The sequence below is a fragment of the Aspergillus tanneri genome (assembly GCF_003426965.1).
Source record: "Aspergillus tanneri strain NIH1004 chromosome Unknown AapTan_3_pilon_pilon_pilon, whole genome shotgun sequence".
In the NCBI taxonomy this organism is placed as follows: Eukaryota; Fungi; Ascomycota; class Eurotiomycetes; order Eurotiales; family Aspergillaceae; genus Aspergillus; species Aspergillus tanneri.
Genome location: NW_022984630.1, coordinates 290,357 through 311,215, shown reverse-complemented (window position 1 = coordinate 311,215; position 20,859 = coordinate 290,357). Strand labels below are relative to the sequence as shown.

The window sequence follows — 20,859 nt, the reverse complement described above, 5'->3', positions numbered from 1 at the left end:
GCAATCGCTTCCAACAGAAAATCGATTTCACATGACGTCCTGTTATCGCTTTGTGACTAGACCGGTGTCGGGGGAATGCCAGTCTATATATCTAGATATGGAGTGACGCAAGTGTCCCCTTTCATCCCAAATGAAAATCCATTGGGCGTTCGTCCCCCACCTCGGCCCGTACACTACCAAACGCAGAATTCCCCGTGTGTTAGCGCCAGTAAGTGATGAACCACTCGTCGTCGCGAATCATGCATCTCACCAGGAATGTTCTCTAAGGCATGAGGCTGACAGTCGCGCTGGCCAGTTGGTTGGTCCCCATTGGACATACTCTTCACCGCTTGATGGTTCATCCCAGCACCCTGGTTCCTGGTGAGCGATATGAATGCACACAATGACGGGCCCGTCTGCACATGTATGCACTTGGGAGAACCCAACAGTCGCGAAGTCTATTATAGAAAGCCTCATTGGAGGGCGGAGGTGCCATGTACAATGACATTCATGACCCGAATCGATGATGAAAATTTCTGTCGCCCGTCAATGATGTCCTTTACTCGCACATCTATGCCAGCAGATAGCATGGGGTTTCTTGACCGCAAGACCGACTTGGAACGAATGAATGGGAAGAACATTGTTTGTCTGTGCATTGGTGATGTGGCATCGTCGACAGTATCTTGCCATTGCCATTACCCAGGAAAGTAGTTGGGCAGGAAAGCGTCAACAACCGTATGATACCTCGTCCGGGAAGTTATTTAATGAGCAGGCTTGACGTTCTTTCCGCGACAACCATCGCGCGCTTCGGTCATTCAGGTTCTCATTTTGGTTTTCCCCATTACTTACTGGCTTGACTCAATACACATTTGCCTGTCCCCTGAGGCGACGAAAATATGCACTCTTCGGCTGACGGACGGCACAACCAAGCGGACGACCCTGTTATCGAGAGCTTTCTAGCTTTCTGGGAACGGGAGCGACCGTCTTACGAAGTGCTGGCCTCCTTGGCTTCGAAGATATGCGAATTGTCCTTAAAAGGGAAAGTTAATTGTGACGTCAAATGTCGGGCGAAAGAATATGACAGCCTCCGGGCTAAGCTGTATCAACGTCAGGCGACCAGACCTCATCCTTATCGCAATCATGATGAGATCGCACAAGACATTGTTGACCTAGCCGGTGCCCGCGTCTTGTATCTTTTCCCCCCGGACAAAGAGAAAGTAGAGACAATCATAGAGCAAAGCTTCACTATCCTTGAGCAAAAAATACATGATGGGACGCAAGCTTCTAATTCCAAAGTGACAGATCTATATCATCCGGAATATCCAGGGTACTGTGCAACACATTACCGCGTAAATATCAAGCCAGGGGACATACCTGACGGTCGGGAGTGGGATAAAACAATAGTCGAGATTCAGGTGATATCCAAGGCTCGAGCACTGTGGGCGGATGCTTACCACGACACGGGCTACAAGCCGGACATGCTCCCTATCCTCGAGCAAGAGTTTTCGCTCGATGTGATCAGCGGACTCTCTGGGTTGTGTGAGAGCTTTCTGAAACACGTACAGAAAGTCACGACGGGTCGCGCTAGAGCTGCGGATGCTAGCTTCAAGACGAAGTATGCACTAGAATGTTCGATGCTGGAATGGGCGGGAAGAACGATCGGTCGCAATGTCAATGCCGTCGGTGATATTGAAACATTGTGGGAGGTTTCGCAAGTTCTCGGTCTGAACACCCCTAATAAGATTGTGGGTGAATTAAAGAATTTGGACAATCTGTCTGAGCTGTCAGTAATAGACGGAGGGAGTCAAGGTGTCCAGCTTGACCTTGTCAGTCCTATCTTGGCGAGACTGCTCGTTTCCGCTCCAGCAAGCAAAACGATGGAGGATATACTCGATGAAAACAGGCGAGGAGGACGGGAGTATCACTTCAAGCTTGAAGTCATTGTGGCCACCTTTATTTGGTTAAAGAGTATCCTCTCACCGCTCCCCTGGGATGAACTGCTCCGAGAAATGCGGCGAGAAAGGTGGTCAAGCATTGCCTGGCTGTGTGAACGGTCGCCCATAGACTTCTACCGCAATGTCACCAACCTCTCCGCTGCAGGTCAGGGGCACGTCGACAATCTCTGGCATTTTTACGAGACTGACGAGCGGCACGCGGTTCGGTACGCTTTTTCCTTGTCGAGGCTGGGGTTAGTTAAAACCAGAGTTGCCCACTGGTCAAGGTTGTATAACATCTTTTTGCCGCTGCTGAACTTAGAAGACCCCTTGAGTCGCCGTCTCATACCTGCACCGCCCCCTTTCCAGAGCGCTTGATTGTCTCACCGACATTTTCACTCTTGGCCGTCCTGGTACTTTTTGTCTCTGCGAGTTCAGTACTTTCTGATTTTCAATTTTATTTTTTTTTTTTTTCCCCCTTTTTTTTTTTTTTTTTTTTTTTTTTTTTTTTTTTTCTATATATATGAAAAAAAGTACTTACTCTTTTCAGCCGCCAAAAAGAGTTCCGGGTTATCATTCCTTTGCATTGTAGCCTTTCTAGGGAGGGAGATATTAGTGGCCGACGATTGTAATCATCAGCCTGTACTGAAACTCATCACCTTAGTATACATCACAGTAAATTTCTAAGCAATTCAGGCCATAATCGCTTCCCTGTGTCGATCAAAATAAGAGCATTCTCCATATCGAGTATGTCGTGACGCACCTTGTCTTCCTTTCATCCATCGTTATGCTAAATAGTCTGGAAATTTGCCCAAGTGGTCCAGGTTGACCCTGTAGGTGCTGTTTCAGCCTGACCTTGGCTTGGCTGGATTTGGTTTAGCGTTTCATGTCTTTTCACTTCCTTTCACTTCTATGCCTTTACCTATAGAACGCCCTCTGATACATGTACGGTCGATTGGACGAATTAGCAAAGCCCAACTGCAGGAGAAAAACATATTATACATACTACACATAACACCTACTACACACTGGGCATTGGAAATTTGTGTGTAATTCTGTATTTTTGTGGCTCTTTTGTTCAGAATTTTCCTCAGAGCCATTTATCACCAGGCAGGCTCTTTAGATGTCAAGTTAGTTGGGGACTTATCTTGATTCTTTAGAGACCACAGGTCTACTGTGGACGCTAAGGCGGGTGGGAATACAGTCGACCGACTAATCCTAGTATACCTAAGCAAGCACTGACTATGACTCGGGCCACTAAGGAAAGGAGTTCTCTATATAGTCGATTATGTTATAGTTACCTAGCTGCAACACGCCCAGCTCTGAGTTCTAGGAGGCGCCTAAGCCAAACACGAAACATATGCGCGGCTATATAGCCACATAACAAGTGGGCGTTCGGTTGCTTCAAAGCACTAGGCCCTGTTCAATCATTCAGCAGTTTCCTTTGTATATAGGAGTATTCTGGTGGGTCTGCGCTGCCAGGCATGGCGTACCAACCTACATGACTGCCACTACGTCTAAGATCAACCAAAGAGCCATTTATCAGCACTTAAATTGGGGCTACCTATCTATTAAAAACTAGATTATACACGCAACATTTTTCCATTAACTAATTACCCAGAACCGCTAACTACGGTAGCCTTTAACAGTCAGTCCTGCAGCGTAAGAAAACCATCTGCTTACTGAACCGTGGTCTAAATGAAGTTATAATTGCGTCATCTGCCATGATAATGCAAACTAACGAGGCCGCTCAGACTTGGATTTGCGCAGAAGCTTTAGTCATGATCGCGACTACCGGTTATCATCTGATCGTGGTTTGGTCATCTATTGAGATGATCGTAAATTACAGCCTACAGGGATCACTTGGTAAATCTCACATTAGGTAGCAAGACGACAGAAATGCAAACTACTATACAAATCAACTGCCTCTGGTGGACCTTCAGAGTGGAAACCCATTGGTTGGCGACCAACAGCTGGGTCGACACCTCGTGGGTTGGTTCGTACTTTGGGCACCCGCAGCGCAGACAAAAGGGCGACCTGCCGGACCAAATCCATCCAACTATCCCCAAAAGTCTACCATCGGCTAATAGACTAGCTTTTTCCAACCTCGTCTTTCTACTCTCAATCCACGAGTCGCGTCGAAGATCCACTGGCTCCGACATCCATAGCCGAAACAGTTAGACCGTGCTTGCTATGCCCGAATCCGTCAAGCTATTACCTGTTTTCCTGCTGCACGAGCCAAGGGCAATGAACATAGCACGAAGAGCGACCGTAGCTAGCATATGAGAGTCTCACTGAATTTCTTATGCAATAGAACTAGACTGCTATGTAGATACCTTTTTACCAACCAGTAACCATAAGGTACGAGATTCCTCGGCGTATTATGAGAGTTCAGGTGATTTTCCTTAATGGCGTTCTTCCAGAACCGTCGACTGCATAATTTACTGCTGGTTCATCACTGACAATCATGAGAAAGCTAATTTGTCAAAAGACTATTATCATTTTCGAGTTCGACATTTCTGCCTTGCCAAAACCTGTGGAATGAGAAGGACGAAAAAGAATGACTCACAGTTCATTACACTGTCCTCCCCAGTAATGATGAAATAATGAAAATCTTTTGCGTCGCGCAGGCAACGGTGCGCGGAGGAGCTGCTGCAACCCGGGATTTTTTGGCCCCTAAGCTCTCAGGCCTACGTCTAGATGCGCCATCACTCCAGGGGCTTTCCAATCTATCCGCTCATAGCTAAATAAGTACCCATTCTAGCAAAATACATATACTACGAGAAAGCCCTAAACATAGGCCTTGCTCCAATCCGCCGATCGCGGATCCAGTCAGAAGAGATTAAAACAGTACTGACAGCAGAATAAATTTCAATCCCCCGACTAGAACGACAGATCCGCAGCCGGGGCAGTATTAGTATGGAAAATCCCAGGTGCTTCATTTGTTGAGGGCCCGTTGAGGAGCCTTGATCATGCGGCCATCGAGCTATCATTTTATACCAGTCAATGTTCTTGTCGGTTCCCGGGCTACTTTTATTTACGCGAACTTTACTCCAGAAAACAGGGCTGCACCCGGAAATAAAGCATATTGTTTAATTATTTATAGTAATTCCACCATTGTCTGTAAGATCCGTGAAATGACCCGGTATTTCTATCATACAGCAAACCATACGAGAGGTGATCAATAGCCAAATGGATTCCTAAGTGTCAAGGGCACAGACACCGCTTGGACTCGTGGATCAACTTCCTAGATTCCCCCGAAAACAACTATTTAAGGACTTTCGTGCCCTCGCTTGAAGACTTGTTCTTTCTGCAGAACATCCTAAATTCTTTTGCTTTTCTCCTCAGATCATTTCTATCGCAAGTTCTGGAGCTACAGTTTGACTCCTAATTACGAAATCTTTAGCTATGGCCCAGGTCATAAACAAGAGCTCCAGTAAGTCCTAGCGTTCCTGGACAGCTATCCCCAACGAACACTTCTAATGCCAGTTGAACCTCTGTGACCCTCAGAATACCTTTCCCCTGACGAGCTACTAATCAGGCGCATAATCATTGACGAGGAGAATTCCGTGGACGAAACCACCAGAGGTCGAGCCCTCCAGGCTTGTCGACTTGTCGAGGGGGAAATAACCCATGCCCTCGGCGATTCGCGGATAATATTGATTCAACGGTTCCTGAATTATGCGCACGACATGGATGATCTCTATAAAGCATGGGAACCATTTAAACAAAGTATGCCGGAAGTGTTTCAGGGTGAGTGAATGGCCAGACAGGAGCACTATTCTTTTAGCCCGTCTCTCCAGGGGGGCTACAATTGCTGATAGCTTTCGTCCTGTTTAGCATCTCTTTGAACAGCGATGAATTGCCTTCACTTCCTGGGCAGCATATCACGGTGTCATTTTTTTTTTTTTTTTTGAAGATTCTCTCGTACTTCAGAAGGTTCTTTTCTTAAAAAATCTTATATTGAGCGCGGTGCATCCATCAAGTACTATGTACGGAGTATATCTTGCTATATCATGAATTGCCACGCATTCGTTGAAACTGGTCGGCACTTCCTCCATCTATTGTTGATATTTGGTACTTGCATTGCTGTCCTTACTCTTTAACATTTGATTCTTGTTGTCTGTTTTCATATTAAAAGTTTTTTACTAAATTTATTGCTTTATTCCAAAAATGATTGCAGTGAACGTATCAAGAGAGCCAGCCGCCCAATAGTCGGAGAGCTCCTCAGCTCATAACCTGTTGGGTCGCTTATCCAATAATAGGTGTTCCTATTGACTAGAATGCGAAGCGTGGAGAGGAGTTTGGTGGATCCACTCTGTGGGGACGTGGTTCTAGTCACATGACACACAGACGATGTTCGCGAGGCACAATTCAGGGCGCTTGGGCGAGCTGACAATCAAGATGGGTGCACCACTAAGTGAGGCCACGTGACCATACCGAATATGGTAGGTCCCTAACAGACGAGCAAGAGGTATGTTAGGGCGTAGAGCCCTAACATAATCCCCCCCTTAAGCTTAACGTAATCGGTAAGCGAGCGCCGCACGTAAGCGAGCGCCGCACTTCTCCCGATCAGTAAAAGGAAGCCATTTAAAACACCCAAAAATCTGCATTTCTATATAAAACCTAATTACTATTGCGATTAGGACATGTATTGATTTTATGACCCCGAATACCACAGCCAGAACACTGTGGTGGCGCTCGTACATGTCGCTGAACTGTAGATGGCTCTTCTTCTACTGGTATAGTATCTTAAGCTTTTAGACCTTATTCCGCTGCTGTACATACTCCTGGGCCTCTTCTGTAGAAAAGCCCTCTGCACCAGGTATCTGTCGCTTAGATTCCTTTTTCTTTTGACGGTCCGTTTCATTTGCAGCTCGCAGATCCCCCGCTTCTTGACGTGCAAGAATAGCTTCATTTAGAGCCATTTCATGCCCTTTGATAAGCTTGTCTAATCGTGCTTCCAAAGAAGATTGGGGGCTTTGTGTACGCGCTTTCAGCCGTCTTTTTATTGCAGATGCTTGCTTTTTTAATTGCCGAGAATTATAAGGTGTTTTAGGCGCTGAATTGGTTGAACGACTGCCTGGAGGTGTAGGAGTTTTTAGTTGAATATTAAGCTTCATAAGAGCTCTTTCCGGGTTGAATGGAACCAAGCCAGTTCCTGAAAAGCCACTTTTAATATTCTCCTCCTTTAAAGCCTCTGTACGGGCTCTGGGATAGGCTTTAAGAAAATCAAGCTTATTAATATGGTTAAAGCCAAGCCATGCCTTGTTCTCAACCAGATGTCCATACGCGCGTTTTAGTGGTCCAAAGCAACTAACATCAAGCGGTTGAAGAATATGTGATAAGTGTGCGGGCATGTAAATTAGTATAATATTATTCTTACTGCAGACCTTATTAAATTGAGGAGTTAAATGGCTTCCATGACCATTAAGAACCAGCAGGCGATATTGTCCAGTTGTACGGCCAGTTGTAGAGGAATAAATTGCTTTTTAAGCCAGCGTAGTCCAATCTATCTGTTGTCCATCCATTCTACTAACTTCAATCCTCCAGTGACCTGGAGTCTCCTATACCAACTTTCCATATGGACCTTTCCCTTGAAGATAATAGAAGGAGGAAGTGCCCAACCAGTAGAATTAACACACTCAATAGTGGTAACCCATTCTCGATTACCTGGCTGCACTAGAAATGGCTTTCCCTGTATATTAGCTCTAGTAACTACTTTAGCAGTAGCTACCAGGCCCATTGCAAAGCCAGTTTTATTAAAATTGTAGATATCTTCTTGTGCAATTCCATGTTGCATTATAATAATTTGTACACGATCAAACCACTCCCTAATAAGCTTAGGATCCTCACATTTAGCACGCTGGTGATTGTATCTTCGAAAATATCTTGATTTAAGCTTATCACGCCGTTTGACGAAGTTGTATACCCATTTATCACCAACAGTTTAAATAGGTGTGGTGCCACGCTTTGCAAGAAGAATATTGGCCATTTCTTGCACATGAGACGGTCGGGGAGGAGCTCCACGTCGGTCCAATAATAATATCTATTGTGCAAGCGATTCCTCCTTATTTGATGTTAATTTATGACTGTTGGCGCGCTTTTTAGACCGTGGAGTTACTCCATAAAGCTGTCGTCGCAGTGTTCTTTCAGATATTTGAAACACCTGTGCTGCTTGTCGTACAGACCGAATTTGTGATTTTTCAAATGCAGAAATAGCTAGAGTAATTCTTTCTTCTTGATCCTCCGAATCTTTTGTCTTCGGAGGCCTTTTGGTGGCATGGTGGTGGTTAAATCACTTGATTAAAAAGGACGCGTAGATATACAGGAGGTGCGGCGCTCGCGGGCTTGTAGCTCGGCGTGGTCTAAAAACCTCGGCGTGGGCTAAAATTCTGCCCCGAGACTCACCGCTCTTTTTTAGACCACGCTGAGCTTATGCCAAGAATAAACTCATCATGGCCTAAATGATTAGTCAGTATTCTTAGGCCACGATGAGATTTTCAAAAGATTTTTAGACCACGCTGAGCATATGCACTAGGGCTTAATTACTATAATTGGTAAGGTGTAGCCCTAAGAATATTTTATACTACACAATACAGGGTATCCACTCTGCATATACTCTGTATAGGTTGACCAAACCACAACAATGGCTGGTACCGAAGTTCGGGAAAGAGTGGTAGAATGGATCAACAATATCCCAATCCAGGTATGTGTATATATATTTATTATATACTGGGTATATACAAACCCTATACTAATATACCCAATTATCAGAACGAGGTGCAGGAATCTCATAGAGATGATTCTAGTAGTATAATTAGTACTAGGTCTACTCCGTTAGATCCAGGAGATAATATACAGGAACAAGAATCTTTTACACCAATAGTAATGGGCCTACAGCGGGTTAGTGTATATCTAATATATGCATAATATATACTAAGTCTATGTTAGGAAGCAGCTACTTTAGATGGTGTTGTCGTTGCGCGAAATGCTAGTTATAAGATTAAGGTTAAAGAGATTCAAGTGTCAAGGGCTAAACCTCTATAACCTAATAACTAGGGTGGATACAAAAGGAATCGTCGAAGAGGAAAGAGAAGAGGAAACAGCGATGAGACGATTGCGAAGTAAGGGGGGAAGTCACATGATAGAGTGTACTAATCAATATACTAATCATGTGGCAGGCGAGGAGAAAGGAAACACGAGGGCTGAGGGCCCGAGTAGGCTGAGGGGCTCTAGCCCCTTACACTACTCCCCCTTCCTATATAAGGCCTCCGAAGGAGGCCTAATAGCGAGGCGGGTTGCTGGCGCGGGCTGTAAGCTTTTCGGAGGTTTCTCGGAAGTATCAGACAAAGTAGAGCGGGCATCGCAGTCTGCGATCCAATGATCATTAGAACCGCAGTAAAGGCATAAATTATTCGCAAGTCGGAAACGGCGGCGGTCAGAGGTGGTGGATTCATGAGAAGAATCAGATAAAACAGGCGAAGCAGCTCGGGCTACTCTCACAGAGCCAACATGAACAGGATTGGGGTTTATTTTAACTGAGTTGACTCGACCGGATCAGTATCCATTGGGTCTGTATTCGGGGTCAAAGCTGGTTTCGGGGCTGATTTTGGACTAGGACGGGTACGCCGATCGGTACTCTGGACAAGTTCAATATATTCATTATAGGGAAGATCAAAGAGAGAATTATTCGAGTCTTCTAGTATTCGACGGAGATTAGGCCGTAGCCCCCGGTGTAGCGTGGTAACACGTGATATATCTGGCCATGAGTTTACATTGGCTTCATATGAAAGTCGTTCAAAACGAGCAAGGTAGGCGATAAGCGATTCGTCATCCCTCTGTTGTATAGAAGTAAAGCGCTGAATAGCCTCCTGCTGTTCCCGTGGGTTATGGCATAGACGCTGAAAAAAAGAGAAAATAACTTCAGGATCCCATAGCTGGTTTTCTTCGGCAGATTGGCGGAGGTGCAGGACAGAAGCTTGCTGAGACTGTTCTAGTCGATCCCATACATAGTCAAAAGCATCAGCTCCTACGAGCTGGTCTGATCGAAGTTTTGCTTTAATTGACGGGAGCCATGTGCGAAGCGTGTATGGTTTACCGTTAAAGCGAGGCGGATCTGGCAGGCGGGATCTGGGTGTCTGGACGGAAAGAAGCTGCGTACGAAGCTGGTGGACATCTGTTCGGGAAGCATCAAGGTCCGCACGTAGTTGCTGTATTTCATTACGCTGGTTTTGAATATCAAGGCGCTGGTTTTGGAGCTCTTGCTGGAGCTGCTGCACAAGCAGGAGGAGTGGATTCGGGTCGGACATCGTAAAGATATTCCCATAGACTGGCGGACAGGCAGGCAAGCGGGCGGGCGAGCAGGCAGGCAGGCGAGCGGGCGGACAAGCGGGCAGGCGAGCGGGCAGACAGGCAGACAAGGACGATTCCTAATGTCAAGGGCTAAACCTCTATAACCTAATAACTAGGGTGGATACAAAAGGAATCGTCGAAGAGGAAAGAGAAGAGGAAACAGCGATGAGACGATTGCGAAGTAAGGGGGGGAAGTCACATGATAGAGTGTACTAATCAATATACTAATCATGTGGCAGGCGAGGAGAAAGGAAACACGAGGGCTGAGGGGCCCGAGTAGGCTGAGGGGCTCTAGCCCCTTACATCAAGAACATCTTTTAATACCTAAATATCCAGCAACAGCAGCAGAAGGTATTCTTTATTTTATTTATAACTACAATCCATTTCCATCCTCAAGGAATCCAAATGATTTCTCTGAGAAAGAAATAAATAATATTTTTACACGGCTTATGTTTAGACTTCATCAGAGCCCACAAATGGGCCTGAATCTCGGGCCCACGGCCCAACCCACTGTGGGCTGATGGCCCGGATTTCAGGCCCAAGCCCAACCATCAGGCCCACGATGGGCCCCCAATGGGCCCCCGCAAAAGCCCATTTTGCATAAAATTTTGGTCTTGGCATTCATAAAGCTGCTAAATAATCAAAATAAAATACTGTTTTTTACACCTGTTCCAGTTCATCAACTGAGCTTCGTTGTAACCTCGCCTAAAATAGTAAGAAATTCTAGGAAATCTTCTTGGAATTAAAGAAAGTAAGGCTTGTTTTAAGTTAATTACTTATAAAAATCCCATATTCTGATTGTTATGGTGGTGTTTTGATGGCTTATGGATAAATTCACTGCAAACTTGTTTAGATATATATTTTATATATACGAGAGTGTGCGCATCTTTTTAATAAGAGACAGAAGTAAAAAATTAACCACTTCTGCCTGCTCTGATTTATTCATTCTTTACATGAAATAAAAGCTTATCTTCTCTACTTTGGAATTCTAATCCTAAACGATAGTATAAAGAAGTGAATTTAAAGGAATTCAGCTCTTTCTACCAGTATTCTGTCTCTGTATCTGACCAGGTGAAAATTTTTTGAGGGTATCTAAGGTCGAGTTGGGCTGGGAATGGGCTATTAATGGGCTGGGAATGGGCTATTAATGGGCTCTCATGGGCTATTCGTGGGCTTTATGGGCTATTCGTGGGCTTTGTGGGCTTTTCTGGGCTTTGTTGGGCTATTCATGGGCCCTATGGGCTTTGTTGGGCCTCGTTGGGCCAAACACACTTCACTTGTGATATCTATCCAATTAGCAACTAGCTGAATATTTTCTTTTGATATGTAGACTTGTTTGTTTGACTCACAGTCCATAGCTAAGTAAATCAGAAATCCTTCTCCTAGTAATGTATCCATCTCCTTTTTTACCCTTCTCTTATTTTTATCCATGTGTTGTATACTTACTTCATTATATCCCAAAGCCAGCAATCTGACTTTGCATCATCTCTTTATGATGCAGAGATAGATAATCTAACATTTCTAACTTCTTCAAATCACCCAGCCACTCCATCTGGCAGCCAGCATACATTTGATGCCCTTGACACTTCGGTCCCTTTATTTATTCGACCAGCTATTCCTCTTACAATTCCATCCTCTCTTGAACGTGTCGGGCCCGATAGAAGAAAGGCATATGTGCTTTATAACGAAATGACTCATAGTGAATAGGTAGACTGGTGGTTACATACTGATTATGGGTCCCAAAGTAAGATACATTGGGACTCAAACCACCTTTCAGATATTTGGAAGCACTATGATCAGGTCGCATCTAGTATAGACGGCGCACCAAAGGTCATGTGTAAACGCTGCAGCCAGATCCTTGAACATCCTTACTCTACAAAAAAGGATGCTAAAGGGAAGGAAGGGCGTCATGGTTTATCAACAATGACAAGGCACCTAAAGACTGCTGCGTGCCAACGGTTTGAGAACAGACAGAAGGATGAAATCACTAATTCCTCCAAAAAACAGTATATCTAATGTTCTATTACTATGTTTATTAACTAATTAATAATTATTTACTAGAAATCTGCTCCGACTGATGTTCCTTTCTCACAACCAGCCTGGGAGGAGAAGATCTTATTATTTCTCTCAATAATCGGCTTCCTTTTACCTAATCGAGCATCCAACATTTATAAGCTTATTCAGATGGCCCAAATGCACCAACTGCTCCACAAATCCCATCTGCAATGACGATACGTCGTCGGCTAGAAGTGCTTGTCAAAGATCGGCAACAAAGTGTTCTTAGGATGCTTCCTTCAGGTTCGAAGATATCAATTGCGCTTGACAGTTGGACATCTCCGTTTTCCCAGGCATTTCTAGCTATAACTGGCTACTTTATTGATGCTGATTGGGTATATCGGGAAGTACTTCTTGGCTTTAAACCTCTTCACGGAGCGCATACTGGTTCGAACATAAGTGGTGTTGTTCTAGAAACACTAAACAGCCATCAGATTCAAGACCAAGTCTTTGGATTAACCAGTGATAATGCATCGAATAATAAGACATTGGCTGATTCCCTCCAGCAGGCTTTATCTAATAATGTTAATATTATCCGAACTCCCTGTCTTGCTCATGTTATCCAACTTAGCCTGAACCAGCTTCTTGACCGTCTCAAGGCAGTTCCACTAAATAATACCGAGGAAACAAAGTGGACTGACCGGCTGTCAACTTTAGCCAAGGCAAATACACAACACCAGAAGCATGAGATTTCTTATACCTTAAACAAGGTCCGCTCTCTTGCAATTTATATCCACGGAAGCCCTTCACGTCGAGAGGCATTCAACAATCTTCAAACAGATGATCCAAAGCTTACACCAATCCAAGATGTGAGAACTCGATGGAATTCAACCTTTCTCATGCTTCGACGCGCGAAACGACTCCGTGATATCTTTACACGATTTTGTGCCGACTATGATTGTGAAGAGATGTTGCTAAATAATGAGGAGTGGCGCCAAATTGACTATCTTCTTTATATTACTGAGCCGTTCTTTCTCTATACAACCGAGCTATCAAAGACTCGAGAGGTAACAATACATCTTGTTTTCAAGATTTACAATGCACTCTTCGAGCATCTAGAAAAATCAATGAAGCAGCTTCGGCGGAAGTGTGTTCCATGGAAAAAGCAGATGCTTGATTCTCTTGAAGCTGGTCGATTAAAACTTGATGAGTACTACTCGCAGACAGATAGGGTTAAACCACATATCTATGCAATTAGTACAATGCTTGCCCCCGATAATAAGTTCCAATTCTTCCTATCTGATGACTGGGATAAACAATGGCGCGACCTCTACCGGAAATCCTTCCAAGAAGCCCTGGTTCCTTATCAAGAACGTCTCTCTACTCTTCAAGGCTCTGCAACCACCCCTACCGCAGCAAGACCAAGCTCAAGGCTTAATAAGATGTTGAATGGGCACAAACCACAGGCAAAGCCAGTTAGGGATGAAATAACTCAATATCTTAACAGCGGTATGTTAAACACCTTATTGCTTTAGTCTAATCCTAACTTCCTAAAAGATACTATCGATGTGGAGCCCCTTCAATTCTGGAGAGACAATGAATATCGATTTCCAGCTATTGCAGCCCTTGCACGGGATATTCTCTCTATTCCAGCAACAGGCGCTGGTGTTGAACGACTTTTAATACTGCTCGAGATATCTGTCATTACCGCCGCGGTCGGATGAAGTCTGAGAAATTAGGGATTATGATGTTTCTTTGTACATCAAGATTTGATCTTGAAGAACAAGAGGCAAAATTTCTCAAGGAATTCTTTTCTATCTATGAGATAGAGGCTGCAAAGGAAGAGAGAGACGAGAAATTAGAGGAGATTGAGATAGAGTCGATTAGTGATACTGAGGAACAAGAAGTATGATGAGGCAGTAGCAGTGATACAGGATTATACAGAGCCTGAATTGCCAGAGAATATCACGCAAACACGGGTTTCAGGAAGAAAGCGGAAAAGTAGGGAGGATAATGAGTTTGAGTATCATTAATATATTCAATTACTGCCTTTTGAATAATATCTTGTTAACCAAACTCTGCACGATGCTGAACGCTTCAGCGAGTAAGAATGTAAAATATAACCAGGCGGAGTAGACATTACAAAGAGCAATTTTTAAGAGAAATAATGTAAGAGAAATACTCAATATTACAGCTAAAAGAAGCACAAGTTATGCAGTCATAAGATCGGGGCATGTTTGCACTGTTTAGCCTAGTTTGGGGGCCCATTTGGGCCCCATCTGTGGGCCGTGGGCCCCTGGGCTCAGCCTATAGCCTATCATGGGCCCTAGAACCTGGCCCAAAGCCCAGCCCACAAGTGGGTTGGGTTGGGTTGGGCTTGGGCTTTCGTGGGCTCTGATGAAGTCTACTTATGTTAAAGGTATGTAGAGTATATATCAGTTCTATACTATACTAATACTTTAAATAGATTCAGTTTGCAAAAAACATACAGGGGCTGCAAAGCTCGTCAAAATGGATCTTTTAAACAAGCTTGATGATAACGGACAACACAAGGCTTGGCATAGATCTTATATATGTGGTTCGGTAAAGGCCTGTGAGCGGGTCTATAATTATATACTAAGTATATCACGGGCATATGACTGGGTTAATCTTGATTTACTTAATAAACAGCGCTTACGTTACGCCGAACCCTTTTATCCTCAAGCAATTGATTAACTAATTAAAAAAAACTGAAGATGTCTTCTATGCTTTTATGAAATGTTGGTGGCAGGATGGAGGTCCTTGTGAATATCAAGATATTAAGACATGTGGTGAAACACCACCGGTAATGTTTTATTAAAATCAGGTATGCTTTAGGTACATATACTGCATATATTAAATATATACTAATTAACCCAGAATTATTTTCTTGGTTGCCCCAAGAATTCAGATATTAAACCTTGGCATTATGCTCATCCAGTTCGACGATTTGCTCAGATTGATAAGACTTATCTTTAAGTTCTTATGGAACATGGAACAGGCCTAAAAATAGAAGAATATAATTTTATTGCTCAGCCAACATCCTGAAGAAGATGGTGTAGTAAGTATATTTCTAGTTTTATATATTTATATGCTAAGTATAGGATTAATCTAGCTCGAGCATATACTCACCATACCGGCAGGCTTTACATTCCAAAGTGTAAGGTTAAATTTGACTTGTATATTCCAACATCCTGGCAACGGTTTCCTTTCTTAATTTTTGATTTGTTAATTAAATTATATTTATTTTCCACCACCTCCAACACGATTACCTAAAGATATTGCAGATGAGGTGGTCCAAATAATCTCCCAGCATAATATCCTTAACCTAACTGCAAGTAAGTATATTTACTCTATATATACAGCATATACTAAGTATCTACTCTATTTAGGACGGTTCATAATCTCTCCACAGTTCACTGATATATATAATCGATTTGGTCCCTTAACACTACGTGTATTACATCAAAGTCTTAATATTCAAGATAGAGTTCAAGCTTTGATCCGAAAACAGAGACTTTTAACTTATCCTGAAGGAACTGATATTGCTGGTATGATAATAGCTACTGCTTTTAGGTATATGCTCAGCTAATACTAGGGTATTATATAAATACGCCTTCGACCAATTAAAAGAGGACGACCAGCAATGGATACGTGATGTCTATTTCTTTGATCCACGGTATTTTCTTATTATAGTGCTGTACATATGCTCAGGCGAAGGGCGTTTATTAATATCAAGCATATTAAGATGGACCTCTCATTCAAAATGGTTAATGGCAAGACGAATGTCTTCTCAATTTCTGGGTGGAATCTATATATGCGAAGTATGTATCTAGTATATTTTTTTAATATTGCTCACTAACTTGCAAGTTACTAGGAATCAATACCTTTGCATATGCTTTTCTTAATCTCGAAACACGCGATGCATATGCTGTAATGTTCTCAAAGCTATTTAAGATACTTGGAAATGTGGCTCGCTCACCTATACGGTTTCCCCATATTTAACATGGTGAGAATAAGATCTGGACTATAACTATCGATATGTGTAAGAAGCAAGCACTAGGTATGTAATAAACAAAATATATGCCCGGTATTTGCACCCTGTTAAGTATATTAGGTCTTGGAGATTATTTGCATACGCTAGATATATCCCGAGAGTGGTCTGAGCACCTTCCCTATGTGATCATATTCTGCCAAACTCACTTAAAGCATAATTTTTTGCTTAAAGTATAAGGACCACCCTGCAGAGCACCTACTTAACAGCCTTTTAGAAGCACCGTCCAAACCTGATTTGCTTAAGTGTATGGACTACATATGCAATACATATCCTAAGACTAAATCCTGGCTAGAGGGAAAAAAAACGGCCGTGGATCTTAAGTGCACTGACCCCGGAATAATTAAAGATACAGATTGAACACTGGACATATGCTCGGAAACATACCGGAATTAGTAAAAATAGTTATTTTTAAAATAATTAAGGTGTTGGCCGGAAGCAGTCACTCCTGGTAGCTGTTTTAAAGTAAAGTATATCCAAGGTAGATGCAGAGCATAGTTAATAATATACTAACTATATACTTAGATTGCGAAGGTTTACATTTGAGGCCTTTACTTAGAATAAGATACAGATTAAGGAGGGTATTCCACCTTTATGGAAAATCCAAACGAACGTTTAAAGGCGCACTAAGATTATTCGAAAGCAAAGTATGTTAAACTAAAGGGCTGGAGCCTGTTTAATTTCTCTAGCTAATTACTATATTATCCCTATTGCCCTTATTGTCCCTACTGTCCCTACTGTCCCTATTGTCCCTATTGTCCCTATTGTCCCTATTGTCCCTATTGTCCCTATTGCCCCTATGGTTTAACATGAACAGTGTATATGCTATTTACATACCAGGCTAATACTATGCATAGATCAACAGCAAAAAAGGCAGCGAACTGCCGGCAGAAGAAGCCACACTTGCCATGGAATCCAGGGAATCCATATGATACACCTCTTTAAAATACAGACGGAGTGGCCATGCAGGACACTAATTCCCTATTAGTATCTAGCCTTAACACATGCTCGTCTTATGCCAGGCATGTACCTGCAAGTCAACGAACACACCCACTTAGCACTGTACAGAGTGTTGGTGAAGATAGTGTTATCGAGACCCCTGTTAGATCACCCGCTGTGTATATGCTAAACATAGACCCTTTAGAAAAGTGTTTAAAGGAGCTTAAGGGACTTAAGCGACGAAGAGATATAGTTGAGCGAATTAAGGAGCTTGAGGAAGAGGTAGAGGGGGGAAAGAAGAAGAAAAAAAAGAAACCCCTGCAAGTGCAGAGCATACACCTAGTAGATGTATAGTATGTTAAAAAGCTATTTTAATTCCCTAAATAATAGCTAGACTAGTATTTGCTCTACTTATTCCTAGACTCTATAATTTATCTCTAAAACCAACCGTGTATATACCCTACGCAGTCTCCGGCACCGACTCGGCAGCATCCTTCTTGGCGCGCGCCGGCTGCTTCCGGCTACCGGTGGCTACAAGTTCTTAGCAGATGCTTAGTATAAGGGGGATGTGCTATACTTACCCTTGTGACCCTTCTTCGGTGGAGCACGCTTGCGCTTGGGGGCAGACAGTGGGGTAGGTGGCTTAGAGGGTAGTGGGGAAGATTTGTGCTGCATATACTTAGTATATTATAAAGAGCTTAGTTTCCAGGGGCACATGCCTTGTGACCAGAGACCTTACCCAGCCTCTAGGAAATATTAGCATACGCAGGGAATACGTAGAGTAAATACCCGGATCATATACAGGACGATGGAACTCAGTCCCAAACTGCTGAGCAAAGTTGTTATCTTCCTGGCTAGTGGTTCTTAGTTATATACTATGCATATAATACAGATATGCTCTACTCACGCCAGCTGCTTGAGGAAGTTACAGTAATCCTGAATAATACTGTACATAGGACCCTCACTAGCATACGTTAGCCCTACGCCCAATGTATATATATATATATGCGGAGGGGAGACATACCCAGGCTCCTTCACGTAACGGGCAGTTCTCCATCCTCTGCTAAGGATCCATTGCTTTAAAGCGCTGTCAATTATTAGCATATGCTCAAGAGAAGCTATGTATTTACTAATTTTTTACCTGCAATGCACTCAGCCTGGGGAATGTTGGTGCGGAAGGGATTAAGAGCTATGAATCCTTAGCATCTGCTAGACCTATACAAGGAATAGACAACTCACTGGCACCGGGATGGGCGTTCCGGATGTGGCGGCGAAGCTATGGAATAGGTAGCATATACCAACGATGTGCTAAAAACACGACCTACAGTAATCTAAGAATGGACGGGCTGGCCACATATTTGGTTGCCATTGACTGCGATGTCGCATCTGCGAGGTTGTTAGCCCATGCTTAGCATGTGCCAGGCATGTTAATTACTTACACCATGCTATTAACACCTGACAGTCTTGAACCAGGAGTTAGGGCATCTGTAAATAATTAGCATATGCTGCACATCTGTGGGGCCCTATACTCTTGTTGTTCGCGGTGGTCACAGGTGTGCGGGGGTCCGGGTGTGGGCGCTAAGTGGGGTTTGGGTTCGGGATGGGACCTGCATATGTTAAGCACATGTTGTGAATATATTAAGTAGATACTCACCGTGGAAGTAACCGTAGTCGGGGTGGGGGTTCACCGCCCCAGCGACCTCTGGATTGTCAAAGTCTTCACGCGAAAGCTGCATTCTCTGCATATTAATGGTATATGCTGAGAACAAGGCCCCTAAATAAGAACTAAAATCATCAGTGTATTCTGACATGCAAAAAAAAAGAAATTGGGTCACAGATTGGTAGTATATGCACTGGGTATGCAGAAAAGAAAGGGTCATATAAATGGTTGTAATTATATACTCTGGGCATACAGAAAGGAAAGGGGAGAAGGAGAGGTTTCAAGTCTTCCGGTCAAGGTATATATGCGGTATATGCCAAGAAGGGATATGCGATACTTATTTAAGAAGGGGAGTTTAAAGAGAGAAGAAGAGAGAAAGAATGAATGAAAAAAAAAAATTAGGTCTTCTAGTTCCAAAATAAATGCAAACGCGGCCAACATTTTTATTACCCAATTTGGGTGTAGGATCATTCACAGTGTGTTGCAAAATCTGCCTCTATTGTTTGATATAGTGAATATGTTGATTATATATATTGATGATGCAATGAATAATCTCACGCAGTTTAATGTTTTGAGCATATGCTCAGTATATGCACCGACCGGGGACTGACGCTAGGCCAAAAAGGTCAGCGTGGTCAAGCTACGCTGAAGGGATTCAACATGGTCTAAAAAGTACGGAAAATTTAATTTTAGACCACGCTGAGCCCATGCCAAGAAAAGGCTCACCGTGGTCTAAAAAGGCGGTGGCGGAGGTGGCAGAATTTTAGCCCACGCCGAGGTTTTTTTAGACCACGGCGAGCTGGCACCCGGGCGCTCGCTTACGTGCGGCGCTCGCTTACCGATTACGTTAACTAGTTCATATCTTGATTATGTCATTGGCGCTTCTCTATAACAAAGTAAAAATTGCCTCAGACGGACAATAGAACTACTCAGTTAAGTTCAAGAATGAAAGGTTTCTAGGGTTTATCTTCGTACTCCTAAGTAAACTGTAAGGATGGAAACGCTTGTAGTTATGATACCTGTCTGCCAGATCAGGGAATGGATGGTCACTATTTAGCCATGTTGTTACGGAAACATTAGGTCTAATCCGCCCGACTTGGTGGTGCGGAAGTATCTGACGATCCATTCTACCCCACAGTCCTTTAGTTAGTTGAGCACCCAGATAGGAATGCAAGAGACTCAGTTGGTTGAGATACTGTGATTCCTGGTGTTTCCACCGAAGGACATCTACTTCCTAGTTAGGCTAGTTGGCCTGTAGATGATAGAATAGCTCCCTGCGCATCACTTCCCCTGAATTCCACAACACGTTGCTCAGTCCGTCGAATGGAAACCAGTTAATCATCAAACCTCACGCCGTGACATTAATTGACATATGGTACTTGATTCCAACAAGATATCTCATCAATCATGCCGAGCTCTTTTGAGCCATTATATAAGCAGCCACACTGCCCGATGCCCTAGGGTATTGAATCCGTACATCAGCCCTATCACCAGAATATCCATTTAATTCAGGTAGCCCCCAACCTCCACCTCCCGGAGTATGAATCACACAGCGATCGCCTGTCTCCATTCGAACCATATTCTTCGCGCCTATATTCACCCATCGCCATTCCGTCTTGTCTCCGTTTTCAACCCGCCGGACCCAGTAGTTTGCACCTCGCTCGCCTGGCTCACCACCATTCATACCGTATGGTGGAATGCTGCGTCGCTCGGTTATGGCACTAAAGCTCAACGGAGCACGGCATTCAATGTCCCGTATTACACCATCACCGCCGTTGTGGCGCCCCTTCCCTCCGGTGCTTGGACGGATGGCGAATTCTCGTAATATTACTGGATATCGTTTTTCGAGGCTCTCAGGATCCGTGATGCTTGTGTTGGTCATATGTGTATGTACGGCAGACGCACCGGCCTGGGATTTTGTAGCT

The 20,859-nt window shown here is 43.6% G+C and overlaps 4 protein-coding genes across 4 annotated transcripts; 1 reads left to right on the top strand and 3 right to left on the bottom strand.

Annotated features, from left to right (window-relative positions):
- Positions 1–875: 875 nt before the first annotated feature.
- ATNIH1004_003901 (uncharacterized protein) lies at positions 876–2,291 on the top strand (the record flags this gene model as incomplete). The annotated part of the gene is made up of 1 exon (XM_033568573.1): positions 876–2,291. One exon carries the CDS (start codon positions 876–878, stop codon positions 2,289–2,291), a length of 1,416 nt encoding a protein of 471 aa, XP_033427379.1.
- Positions 2,292–9,445: 7,154 nt separating this feature from the next.
- On the bottom strand, positions 9,446–10,225 carry ATNIH1004_003900 (uncharacterized protein; the record flags this gene model as incomplete). The annotated part of the gene is made up of 1 exon (XM_033568572.1): positions 9,446–10,225. One exon carries the CDS (start codon positions 10,223–10,225, stop codon positions 9,446–9,448), a length of 780 nt encoding a protein of 259 aa, XP_033427378.1.
- Positions 10,226–17,734: 7,509 nt separating this feature from the next.
- Positions 17,735–19,010, bottom strand: ATNIH1004_003899 (uncharacterized protein; the record flags this gene model as incomplete). Its single annotated transcript, XM_033568571.1, has 9 exons — positions 17,735–17,805; positions 17,856–17,943; positions 18,014–18,128; positions 18,182–18,238; positions 18,299–18,351; positions 18,416–18,463; positions 18,514–18,550; positions 18,600–18,660; positions 18,929–19,010. 9 exons carry the CDS (start codon positions 19,008–19,010, stop codon positions 17,735–17,737), a joined length of 612 nt encoding a protein of 203 aa, XP_033427377.1.
- Positions 19,011–20,339: 1,329 nt separating this feature from the next.
- ATNIH1004_003898 (uncharacterized protein) lies at positions 20,340–20,816 on the bottom strand (the record flags this gene model as incomplete). The annotated part of the gene is made up of 1 exon (XM_033568570.1): positions 20,340–20,816. One exon carries the CDS (start codon positions 20,814–20,816, stop codon positions 20,340–20,342), a length of 477 nt encoding a protein of 158 aa, XP_033427376.1.
- Positions 20,817–20,859: the final 43 nt, after the last annotated feature.